This window comes from Stegodyphus dumicola, chromosome 11 (assembly GCF_044657685.1).
Source record: "Stegodyphus dumicola isolate Sdum_Otavi_A_Nest chromosome 11, ASM4465768v1".
NCBI classification, from domain to species: Eukaryota; Metazoa; Arthropoda; class Arachnida; order Araneae; family Eresidae; genus Stegodyphus; species Stegodyphus dumicola.
Genome location: NC_140778.1, coordinates 20,717,741 through 20,730,594, shown reverse-complemented (window position 1 = coordinate 20,730,594; position 12,854 = coordinate 20,717,741). Strand labels below are relative to the sequence as shown.

General features: G+C 31.0%; 1 protein-coding gene across 1 annotated transcript; it reads left to right on the top strand.

The window, feature by feature from the left end:
• The first annotated feature begins 1,753 nt into the window (after window positions 1-1,753).
• Window positions 1,754-11,094, top strand: LOC146993832 (uncharacterized). Its single transcript, XM_085826566.1, has 2 exons — window positions 1,754-4,365; window positions 10,608-11,094. Exons 1-2 carry the CDS (start codon window positions 3,989-3,991, stop codon window positions 11,002-11,004), a joined length of 774 nt encoding a protein of 257 aa, XP_085682692.1. The 5' UTR covers window positions 1,754-3,988; the 3' UTR covers window positions 11,005-11,094.
• Window positions 11,095-12,854: the final 1,760 nt, after the last annotated feature.

Here is a 12,854-nt window from a genome sequence, read left to right as displayed (position 1 = left end):
GCACCAAACTGTGTCAACCATGTGTATGTGCATATAACAATTCTTCAGTTTTTAATTGTTTAAAAATTACATTATATTGAAAATTCATTTGATGACCTAAGTCTTAGTAAAATTAACTTATATTAATTTTAGTATTACTTTACATGTACAGGACTCTGGTATTTTTTTCTCTTTGTAGAACTCATATTCAGTAAATTTCCAGCTATATACATTTTAAACAATTTTAGAGATTTTAAATGTTCTCAATCTGCGGGTAACTGTTTACATGATATGAATGAATTAACTACACAAGCATCAAGGAAATGAAAAAAATTCTGTTCTACCATTTGACACTTTTTCTCTTAGTCTGATATAGACTTTTTTAAGTGGTCAAATTAATCAACATATCTCATATGATTATTATAGTTTGTGATACCTTAGAAATAACCATAAAGTAAACCTACAAAAAGAATTTCAAAAAATTAAACTAAAAGTACTAAAATCACAATGGAACAAATGTTCGGAAAACATTTTCAATAGTCCTGTCCCCTAGTAGCAGTATTTCCTACATGCGTGGTGGGACAAATTTGACCCACCTTTTCATTTCAACCATTTTTAATTAATATATATATGAATTCAAATAATACTTTTTATCTGCAAGATAAAAAATATTCATTCTAATACCAAAAGTTGTCCAAATGTTTTAAATTGCATAAGAAATTAAAACAAAAAAATGCTTCAAAATTAGACCTGCAAAGAATTTTTTCCTACATGATTTCTATGAATTACTAGTGCCACCATCTGTTATATATTTAGGAACTTGAAAGGTATTATTGTATGTATTTTAAACAGAATTTTGCAGCTGTCATCTTGCAGATAAAAACTGATAAAAAAAAGGCGTGCCGCCGCCCATTAAAAGGCTAAAGGCTTTATGAACCTCTTTTTCTTATCTTCTTATTTTAAAATTTTGATTCCAATGCTGTGTCCAAGAAATTAAACAGTAGAAAAAAAAAAAAAAAAAAAAACAAGGACTATGTGTGTATTGTAGAAAATTACAAAAAGAAATAGGTGGTGCTGGATGCATCATTAAAATAGACACAAAAGTACTCAAACAAACATCTCTCTCCAAAGTTGGCAACAAATTTATAATTTTTGGTGGTGGTGGGGTGTGATAATTAGAAATTACCTAAAAAGTTGAATGGATGAAATGTTCCTTTTCAGGAAGGTTATTGTTGACCAACTTAGTAGCACGAATGCCAGAATGATGACTAAGTTCTGTCAAAATTTCTTTTCTCACTTTCATTTGTTTCTTTGCTTTGCCTTATGTGCTATACTGCGATGCTTGAGAAAGAGCTTTCAATGATAGGAAAAATGAACAGTTTTGCAAAAGAGTTTGGAATGGACACTTTTACAAATGATACATAAGCACCAGAAAAAACCCTTAGTGCTCAAAAATCTTATTTTGTAACGTAGCACAAACATACAATTAACAGGAAGTGTAATGCCAATGAAACAACAAAACATTTACTAGTGTTTACAGCTGCATGTCATGTCATAAGTTCATGAATGATTTGAACTGAATGGCATTTTGGAAAGTTAAAATTCCATCTGCGAAAAGATATTTTGAAACTTATATAATGAAGTGATAAATTCCCTATAAATCTATTTTAAGGAGGACATATTGACATACTGCTTACATTGGTGCAGTTTAGGATATCCAAAGTGTGATTTTGGCAGCAATTCATTTTCATGATTGAATGCTGTGGTAAAATTCATATGTAACATTGCAACTAAAACCTTTACACCCTAGGATATCGAATATATTCCTCCTGATAGCAGGTGTAGAAAAAAACCAAAATTTTCAGTATATCTCAAGTTTCATCAATAGAATTTATTTCGTCTTAATAGAAGTAAACATGACTATGCCATTTGTTTCTTGAATGATGCATATCCATTTCTAAAAAATAGAATTCCAAGAAAAAAAATGAGTCATGGTCTATTTTTAGAAAAGGTGAGACATCATTCCTAGAGAAAAAGAGTAGGTAGTTAATTTTTATAATGTCTAAAGGCATTATTAAAAATTAACAAAAAGGTTTTTTTTTTTTTTTTTTTTTTTTTTTTTTTTTTTTTTCCAGTAACGCAGAATTTATTTCTGAGCTCTGAGAATTTTTCCCCAATCACTCGATGAGCAAAACAACACAAATCCAAACTGTTGCTAGAAGGAATTCACACTTATCCATTTAAACCACTCGAGTTTCGGGTTCAAATTACTCTGTGTTGTGTATTCCACCTGGGTACACTCTTCTGCCTCCTAGAAAGAGCTTCTGTGAAGGAATGTGAAAATTTTTCTCAGCTCTTAGAAAATTTTTCCAGCCGAAGCGATCGACGAGACATCACCCTATTTTTAAGAATTGACTCTCTTGTTATCTATGGAAACATTCCCGTTTCGTTTCCGTTGAGTCCGTGCTGTAGACCCACCTGGGTACAAGTGTCCTTATTCTAGAAAGTGTCCATTGTTTTTGTGTTTCATTTCACAGCTGTGACGATTTGTTTGTCCTATTCATTTTGAATTACTTCGTTGAGGCTGGAGAAAGTTTAGGGCATCCGTGTTTGTCTACGGCTTGCAAATACAGAATAGTTGCAAAACCTTTTTCAGTTTGCTACTGCCTTTTCATGAATTTTTTCGCTCAGTGTTCGTTTTTCATACGTTTAAAGCTCTTTACTCTTGGGACAGCGATATATCACATGTCCTTTGAAAAGAAACTACTATGCACTGATTGATAATGCATAAAAATGTTTGGATATTTATTCATTGCATTTGCACTGCAATAAATTAGTAATTATACTATATTATACATGATGAGAAGAATTCTAAAGAGGATTTATGGTAATTTACCTGAATAAACAAGCACGGGTTACTGCCACAGCATATATCATTAATCGGCTTTTTCTCAACGTTAAGAGCACTTACTTTATGCACATTCTGCAAGTTTGTTTTATGTATTCTTTAAATTAAACAGTAACATTGTTTGAATCCTGTTTAAGACGTTCAAAATTTCGTTTAAATATTCCGAATTCGCAACTCCAGCACGTGGTACCTGAATCACGTGTCTTCTACAGGCAGGAACCTGCAGGGGGAAAACTCGCTTATTGTAGGAGATGGGAAATGTCCCCTTTCATATCTCAATAGAAACTCCACTCCTTCCTTCCCCGCCATTCGTGTGAAAGAATGCAGTAAAGATTCATTCAGGGACCTCTGGAATTTGACTCTAACTTCCTGTAAGATAAGAGAATTTTATGGGGGATTGGCTGTAGACTGTTTTGATGACCATCTGTTCCTACAATGCTCCCTTTTGTTCTGTTGTGAATGGGTCTTGGATTGTCATTTGCTGCAACGTAGTATCAGATCTGAATTTTATATTCTCCTGCCTTCATTTCGGTGTTGTCCGTGGAAAGTGGTGTTTGCATTACGTTCGAGTTCCGCTTATCATCTGGAGATATTTGAAATATCGTGAGTGAAATCCAAGTGTGATTTAACGGATCAGCGTTTTTCATTTGTTGATACAGCACGAAACGATTTATTATTGAAATGTATCTTGTGGATTGCAGACGCCAGCTCTGTCGCGTGTTTGGATTTGAGTGCCCCTGAATTCCATCGCAAATTCGAAGTAACATTGGTTTCTGCTCTGGATCTGTGTCCAGCTCCTCGCATTCTATCGGATATGATACTGCCTAATGTAAAGCTGGTACAAGTTTTCGGAGAAAGTGACAGCGGACCACGATTTAGGTCAGCATTTAGAACAAGTCTTGTCTTAGCAAATATCTTTATCCATTACAACAGGACTGTTTTTGAAAAATTAACAATGAAGTGGGACATGGAAATCATGCGTCTATATTTAAAACAGGCGAGGACATATCGCAAATACATAGAGCAATCTTTATATGCCGTGTCGCTTCTGAAAATGATTCTGAATATAAGGATCTTTTTCATAAAAAAGGGCAATGAACTATGCTACAAGATCTATTGATGCTGTTAGTTGATAAATTTATGAAGATTATTAGGGTCAATGTCACATTAAACTCTGAAATAATCTCGGATTATTTCCAAACGGTGTGTACATCTAGCCACGCTCAAGCCCGCATTTTCTTTCATACTTTGCCGGATACATCGAGAGTACTTTTAAGTTATCTGAAGAAACAAGACTGTAATTTTATGGATACCTGGAACAAGGATGTAATTACTACTTTGCAAATGCAGCTCCTGTTACGGTTTAAGCCAGAGAAATTGCTGATATTACTCAATAGCGGATTCAAGGATATCATTTCGAAGCACATCCTCTCTTCCCATCCAAGCTCTGTGTGGATTAATGAAGAGGAGTTTTACTGGTAAGTCTCCTTTAATTTTCGTATTTTAATGAATTAATATTTTTTTCGAGTTTTCGTAATTTATAATTAGTATATTACGACTATAAGGTTTCTCATTTTATTTTCATTAATGTTAGAGACATTATTTTAATAGCCTATGTGTCATGTATATTACCATGCAGTGAATTATTTTATGTGTTAAACTGCAAATGAAATCTCTCTAAACCTAATTTGCTTCAGTTCATAGAAGTTAATAACCAAGAAACAATTATTAGCGATTAAAAATGAGAAGCTTAACAATGAACGTAAATAAAATGAACGCGACAAAACATGACTTAAAAATCATTTTTTTTTCTAATAATTAAAAACTATTTTAGCATTTAAGTAAGAACTTTATTTTGATTACTTAAAGCTCAGGCAAATTATTTCATTTAAAAGTATGGATTTGTTGAGACATTTCCAAGACAATTTTTCCCACTTACTCCCTGGTTGTAACGGAAATCCCACGTGGTTAACAAAGGTAGCTCCGAAGAATCAGTTGCTGTACAATATCTTGGATGTACTCCTTATATCATGTAATGTTGTAAACAAGTTATCAGGTTACTGTGATATTCTTATAGTAAACTCTTTGATACTAATTTATGCGAAATAAGCGAGCAATGACATAACAAGAAATTGATAAAACCAAAATTTAAGGGAGCAACGAATATCATTATTTGTTAGTATTTATCACATTCTCAGAAGAAAACCTTCTATCAGATATTTACGCTTTTCTATTCACGATAAATTTAAATCCATGCTAAACACACTTCATTGCCAATCAATGATCCACAAAATCATTAACATTAAAATCTTGCATTGCTTAACGCAGCTTAATTTGATGAGTCAAAAATCATTTGCTAGGAGCGCTTCTGAAATATTTCGATGCAAGTGTTATTTTATATTATGTGTATGAAATGTGTCTAATACTTGGTAACTGCGCAAATGCAAAATAACTGACCATATTTTTTGTGAATGCAGAACATTTCATACAAGCAGGGAGCTTCTACATTTATGAAAAAAAAATTAAAAAAAAAAAAAAAAACTTAAAAATGCTCTATTCGCCTATGTAATTTAATAATATCACACTCATCTTTGTTAATTAAAATAAAGTTCTATATGCTCATTAGAAATTCCATTAAAGTTTATAAATTAAATCTACTTAAATTTATATTTATTAAATCTATTTTTCTTTTTAAAAACATTATTTAAAATTTTAAATAAATATAATTATCTAAAGTAATTTTTGTATAGGAACACTCAAATTTTTAAACAACAGACTAATTAAAATTGAAAGGTAATTAAAGACATTACACTTCGCGAATGCCAAAACACTCAGAAACACCTATATTACAGACTGATTCTGTTTGAAAATGAAATTAAAGATCCTATGTTTAGCAAAGTGTAGTGTTCTGAGAATGTGATGTAGTGAGGCTATGTGAAGATAAATGAAAGTTTCATTGAATGATTAATGATCATATGAGGTTGATTTCTTAACCTTTTCCCCTCAATTTTTTCAGAATAATTTTTTTATGTTAGTGGAAACGATGCACATTTTTGAGAGGGACTACATAAATGAAACACGTGTTTCTAAGCAATATCTCGAAGGAGCAAAACCTTAAAGAAACAAACCAATGAGAATCTAATATTACAACCTAATTTTTTGAAAATAATTTATTACCTTATTCTTAAAAAAAGGAAAATGTTTTGTTCCATGTTTACATCCTAGACGATGATAACAAAGCACATGGATAGGGAATCTGATTTTCTGCAGTATTTTATGTCCGAGGCTGGCTTCTACGCTCAGGAAAAAAAAAAAAAAAAAAAAAAAATCACTAAACAAGTATTTACTATTTCATGATTACTATTTCATTCCTTACATTTGCGGTTTAATATTAGCAACACAGTCAATTATCATAATAAAATTACTAAAAATGTCTATGAGGATTTCGTAGCATTGTAAAAACATAAAAATATGTAAAGCAATTAATGACAATATTTTTAATACATGTAAATGGCAGCAAAGAAATAAACGAGTAATCTTTTAATTACACTCGCTGACTTCGCAATTTCAAACTATAATAGCATGCATTATATATTACCCAATTTCTGTAGCTGAGCACTATAAACTTTATGTCTTTAACAAAATATTTAGGATAAACATGTTTCAATTTTTTATTGTTATTTTTATTTGGGGCATGGGGACATCTCGATCGAAGCAGGGCAATCTGACTTCACTAAAGAGATACTAATGAAATAGTATTCCGTTTAAGTAACATAAAATCAAAAACAAATGATAACATTTATGTAATCATTTATTAATAATATTTTATGCTTTCTTTTACAATTTTTAAGAATAATATCTAAATATCTAGTGACATAATTTTTCCATGGAGTAGGAGATTTTTGTACAAATTTCTGTGATCATGTGTATTAATAGCAGTGGTTTTTGTCCTACTTTTACATTTTCTCAGATAAGATTTTCTTGCCTCTTGTGCTATGTCAGTCTCTCTATAAGCAAGAGGGTTACCACCTGAAACTTCTCGTTCACGATGAATGCTATATCTTAAATTTGAGAGAAAACAGCAAAACAACATGATAGTAAGATATACATTGTTTTTTTACTTCCTTGTACGAAGGAAGTATTGTAATCGCGAAAAGTTTCAGGCAGCATATTTCAACGAAAATATCCATTTTGACCGCTATCGAATGCAATTTAACGATGTTTTTGCCTGATATCTGTACGTAAGAACAGAATAAAAGACTCGCTTCCTACAAAAAAATGATAAAACTACTTTAAAATTAATTCTGAAAAGAATTTTTCGTGGCGTCTGTACGAACGCACGTACGTACGTATCTCGCATAACTCAAAAACGAGTAGCCTCAAGAACGTTGAAATTTTGTATATAGGACTGCTATAACATGTAGGTGTGCACCTCGTATTTTGGTTGCAATCGGCCGCACCAAACATATATAAATACTATATTTATATATATATCCACTCTGTTACTCGGCACATCGATCTCAGTTTCTTTACTCTTATATATTTGTAAATTGTACATTTTTTGCTTTAAAAATGATTGAATTATGTTGGTCTTATCTTACAGTTAAGGGTTTTATGCCTTTCGTAATTCTGGAAGCAATATTTCTACAATTATGAACAATTTAAAAGCTGTTTAAGTGCGGTTAAGTTTTAAATAACATGGCGGACATATTTGTTTACATTTGAAACAGCAGAATTGTAGATTTGTTGCCAATCTAGAGAGACTAAGCTTCGCAACAACAAAAATAACGCCTTCATTTATTATTGCGAATTAAATCATGCTTAATCCTTTCTGGAATTTTTTTGAGGAAATAAGTGTTTAAGATTTACTTAATTTTCAATAATTAGTAATTTTTAATACAGCTATTTTAAGCTTTTATGTATTTTTGTCTTGTCGCGAAGTGAAAACTGAATTAATTGAATGAGAAATACTCAATCGTCTGTGGAAAAACTGTTTCGTTTTTGTTTTGTTTGCTTATTTTCTTTTTTACATCGTTCTAGCTTTATTATAGTATTTGAAAAGAACATATAACAACGATTAGATAATTCTTTAAATGATATACATTTTGTGCATTCTGAGTTATAATATGAATGAAATATAATACTGTTAAGTGAACCTAGTGCCAGAGTGTCGCTATGTTAAACAAATAGAGTGAATTTTAAAGAATGCCTTCATTCTACTGTGGTTTATGCCCTGTCGGCGAAGTAGATTTAATTAAATCCATTAAGTTTAAAAGAAATGCAAGAAACAAATGCGTATAATTTAATATTCCGTACAAGGAAGTCATGTGGTGTACACATCAGATTTTTTTTTTTTTTTTTCATTATGACAAAGCACGTGAGGGCTATCTTCGAAATATCGCCTAGAAATAAGCTCAGGTCCATTTACTATTATTAAGTTAAAAAAATTCTGCACATTATATAAAATGGGAAAATGAACTAAATATAAATAAAAATGAAATTATGTAGCTTTATGTGTTCATGAAAATAATAAGGGAACAGATGGCAAGAGATTTCGCAGGTTTTGACATAAACTGTATTTCCCTGCCTCACGTTTTGAAAACTTGTTTTATGCAAGGAGGTTAGAATAGAAGGAGGCAGGGTTTAACCCATGTGAACTGGTGGCCCAAAAAATAAATAAATAAAAATTAAGAAAAATTTTTTAAAAGATCTGAAACATTTCAAATTGTACGAGTACTACGCCCAAAATGGCTTTTTTAGTCTTGTGTGATACATTTTTTTTGTATTAAATATCATGTTCTTTGCACACTACACCCAAAATGGCTTTTTTATGTCTTGTGTGATATATTTTTTGTATTAAATATCATGTTCTTCGCACCTAAATTATAAAATTCAAAAATCCACAATATAATTTAAATAGAGCATATCTTTCGAATTTCTGACACACAGACTCGCGCAATCGAGATATTTTTTTTTTTTTTTTTTTTTTTTTTTCCGCCTTGTTCGCTTGAAAGCGTCGAGTCCTCTAATAAAAAATTCCTTAACAGTTTAGAAAACAAGAACTCTATAATAAAACAAATTCCAAATTAGGGCTTCCAGATGCCCATATTTGGGTGGAGGATTAGGTTATTCAAATTTTCAGGGCTCTGAGTATTGTTGTTTTGTCACAATGCCAGAAACATACATATATTTATGCAGATTCTTCATTATTTTATTTCTTAAAATATAATGCAGGGCTCTAATATTTGGTGGTGTTTTTTATGTATATTTTCAGATTTTTTAAATTGAAAAACTTAATTTTTAAACACTTCTCAATCAACAAAATATTTAATTCGAAAAATGTTCATTAGGATTTAATAATTTAAAAAATCTCTACGTTTGCTGGTGAAATTAGTGAAATCCTTACACTGAATGTATGGATCTTCTCTAAAACGACCACAGATGGTCACAAATGTCTTTTATCTTCTGCGAAGGGGAAGATGGCCGTCAGTGATGGTGATTATTGATAGATACACTGGTTTTATCCTATTCAAGGCTTTCAAAGACAAAGAGAAATTCGATAGTGCGACAATTCACATGATTAATAACATCATATAATAAAATTATGACATGAATCACAAAGATAAGTAATAAATAACATACTTAAAACTTTAAAAAACAGTTTATGATATAGATCATTTTCTGATATACTATGTTTTAAAGAAGAGGAACAGATGAAGAGTTTTTTTTTTATTATTTTTGTTTAGCGGTTTCAAAAGTACTGATTAAGCATGCAAGAAGACCTGCCTACTTATATTTTTTTCTTTTGATCATCTCCTTTGTTTCTAAATATTCCATAAAATAGTTTAATCAAACCACTTATTCTTATTGATCACCTATAGCCCATTTTATGCTACCTTTGCGACGAAAAAGTAGATTATTATTACTAACTTTTAACTATGTTTCTAAATTCAACATTTTTTTCAAAACTCGTAGAAAAAGGTTAATAATCTGAAACTTATTATTTGCATTCCTAAACTTATTATTTGCATTCCTAAACTTATTATTTGCATTCCTATCTGGGGTTGCAAACGTCAAAAATAAATGTTACCTATTTCAGTAATGTCAAAATTTGAAATAAACTAATTTGTTACTACTTGAACATAGAGATTTTATGCTTTACTAACTGCAAATGATTAATTAGAATATATAATTAATCAAAGTAAATAAATGGTTAAAGAACACTATGCTTCAATCTGGGCAATAGGATGAATTAAATATACTGAGGCAAGGCTAACATTTATGTTTCAAAATCATATTAAGTACTATTTGTTGCAAAGCATATTTTTCAACAGGGTGCAAATTTCTCGATCTTTTTTTAGTATTTGTAACATTTCATATCGATAGTGAAACTGGAAATTTTGGACGGTTTCTATGATCTTAATTGGTTTCCAAATGGGCATCTTACACAAGTATGCTATAAATACACTTGCTTATTTATGTTCTTAAAAATATTTGTTACTTCTAGGAGTGGTCTTCTTCGGGAGATGGTGGCCATGAGAATGTCCGTTTTACTAATGTGATTAGAATGAATTATTTCATGCTAAATATTTAATCTGCAAATAGCTATTGCTAATACTTAACGAACTCAGCAAATGACATTGTTTAAATAAAGCTCATATTAGTGCTATTTATTAAAAAATTATGAACTATTATTTCATAATAAAATTCTTCATTTCAGGCGAACGTTGTCCAAAGAAGAGCAGCAAGAAGAAACATTAAGAGAGTCTATAATTCATGAGACGTTTTGTCTCTTCACAAGTCAGTCAAAATTAGAGAAATACTTGCAGTGTCTGCGCATGTACTGGAGGTCAGTTTCTGATAACTGCATTTCATATGAGGAAGCCAGAAATGTACTGTTAAAGTACCTTGATGCCAGAGCTGTAGAATACATTTGCGATGATTTCCAAAATTGTGGATTCGATGGATTTGAAACCATTCCTCAACCTAGAAGCCTCAGTCATTATTGTCGTTGTGTTATAAGAAATACTTTGATTAACAATTCGAAAATGCCTGATGGTATTGGAAATCTAGGATTGCCCAATATATTGCAATCCTTCTTGAGACTGGAAATGTGATTTTAAGCATGCAGGTTTCAACCAAGAACTTTAAAAAGATCCAAACATGTATGTGACAATTTTTATTGTAACAAATAAAAAACTTCAGAATATTATTAGTCCATATTTAACTAAGTAATTCTTTTCATTCGCTAACAAGCCAACATAATTTAAATCTGAAATACTCTGAAGCAAATATTTTGTACATAAATTTCATATTAATTTTGGACAAATGAAAACTGCATGCACAACACTCAAAGATTCAAATTTGGAACCAAAAATTACTAATTATCCAACATATAAGCTTTGTGATAAATGTGAACCACTGCGTAACAAATGTGAGCCACTGCGTAAATTCACCGACACAATATAAAAAGGCATGCAAAATGGAAAAAATATAGTGATAATATACAGGTAAATTAGCCATATATTGAACTTCATTGAGTTTTGTTTGGTTTATTTGACTATGGCAAAGCACACGAGGGTTATTTACTTGAGGGATGCATTTGTGAAGGGCTATAGAAAAGATACTCACTCACATCCACGTTACACGTGGGAAAAACTATGAAAACACCCATGCAACCATCCTGTTCACCTGGAATTAAACTCAGGTCAAATTACTGGTGTTCAGTGACTTCACCACTGCATTTAAGGATTTTTACATTTAGAGATAACATAGATCATTTGCCCAGGTAAGTAGCCATTGTGTCATCATATCAGAGGTACTTCTGTGATTTTATTATAGTCTCTGTTATTTCTAAATTAGTGGTTAATGCACATCAGAGAGTTTCGTAAGACTGATTTCAAAATCGCATCATTAATCAAAACTGCTTCATACAGATTGCTATATTTTACCACTTAGCAAGTAGAGAAACATCCATAGCTGGAATTCCTGCTTGTTCAAACAGTTACAACTCGTGTGTAAAAATTGCAACATCACTAATGAATTTTATCACCAATGGTCCTCAATGGGGGACAATAGATAGTAAGATCTTATGGTCATGTTAAATATAAGATCTTTTTGCCCATCAGCTACATGATTTTACGAGTATCTATTAATACTTGATAAAGAATATGCAAAAGAGGAATATCTGATTGACTTATAATACGTGAATAATGTACAGATCATATCTTTATGAATCTTCCTGCAATCATCATCATATCTCCACATGGCATTAGAATATTTAAGAACACCCTACAAGGGATCCATGCATGATTTTTTGACATATAAAAAGAGACTTTCATATTTACAAAACATCCATGGAACGCGACAGGAGTATGACAATAAATTTATCTTGCATTGACACAAAATTATAGTAATAAGTAATATGCATGGCTAAAACATTCACATTACGTAAGTGAATTAGGACTATAAAATTCATCTGGCATTCACTGAAAATAATCGGAAAAAGTAATATGGAAGACTCAGCTACCAAAATCATAATGTAAAATAAAATATTTTGCTTGAATTCTATAAACTCGTACTGAACTTCATGAGTTCCATTATATTTTCCAATTCCACTGTTTGTCTAGTTAACCGATTTAAGATACTATTCATACACTGCACACATACTGTCAGTATCAAATTGTTTGAGCCTCAAGATTTATTACAATAAGATAAAAATAATAGATACTATTGTTCCATTTTATAAGATTGCTTAGTTAACAGCATTTTGCTTGCTATTATATTTGATGCCACAAAGTCTATGATCACAAATAACGTTATTCAGCTACTTTCTCCTCCTGAATACAACTGCAAAATTAATGCTAATTGTTTAACTATGCAAGATGCTGATCCGAAATTTTCGTCTTTGAAGGAATATATGATTAAAAAATATGTAAACAAGATATAAATATTTCTTAAAGAATGA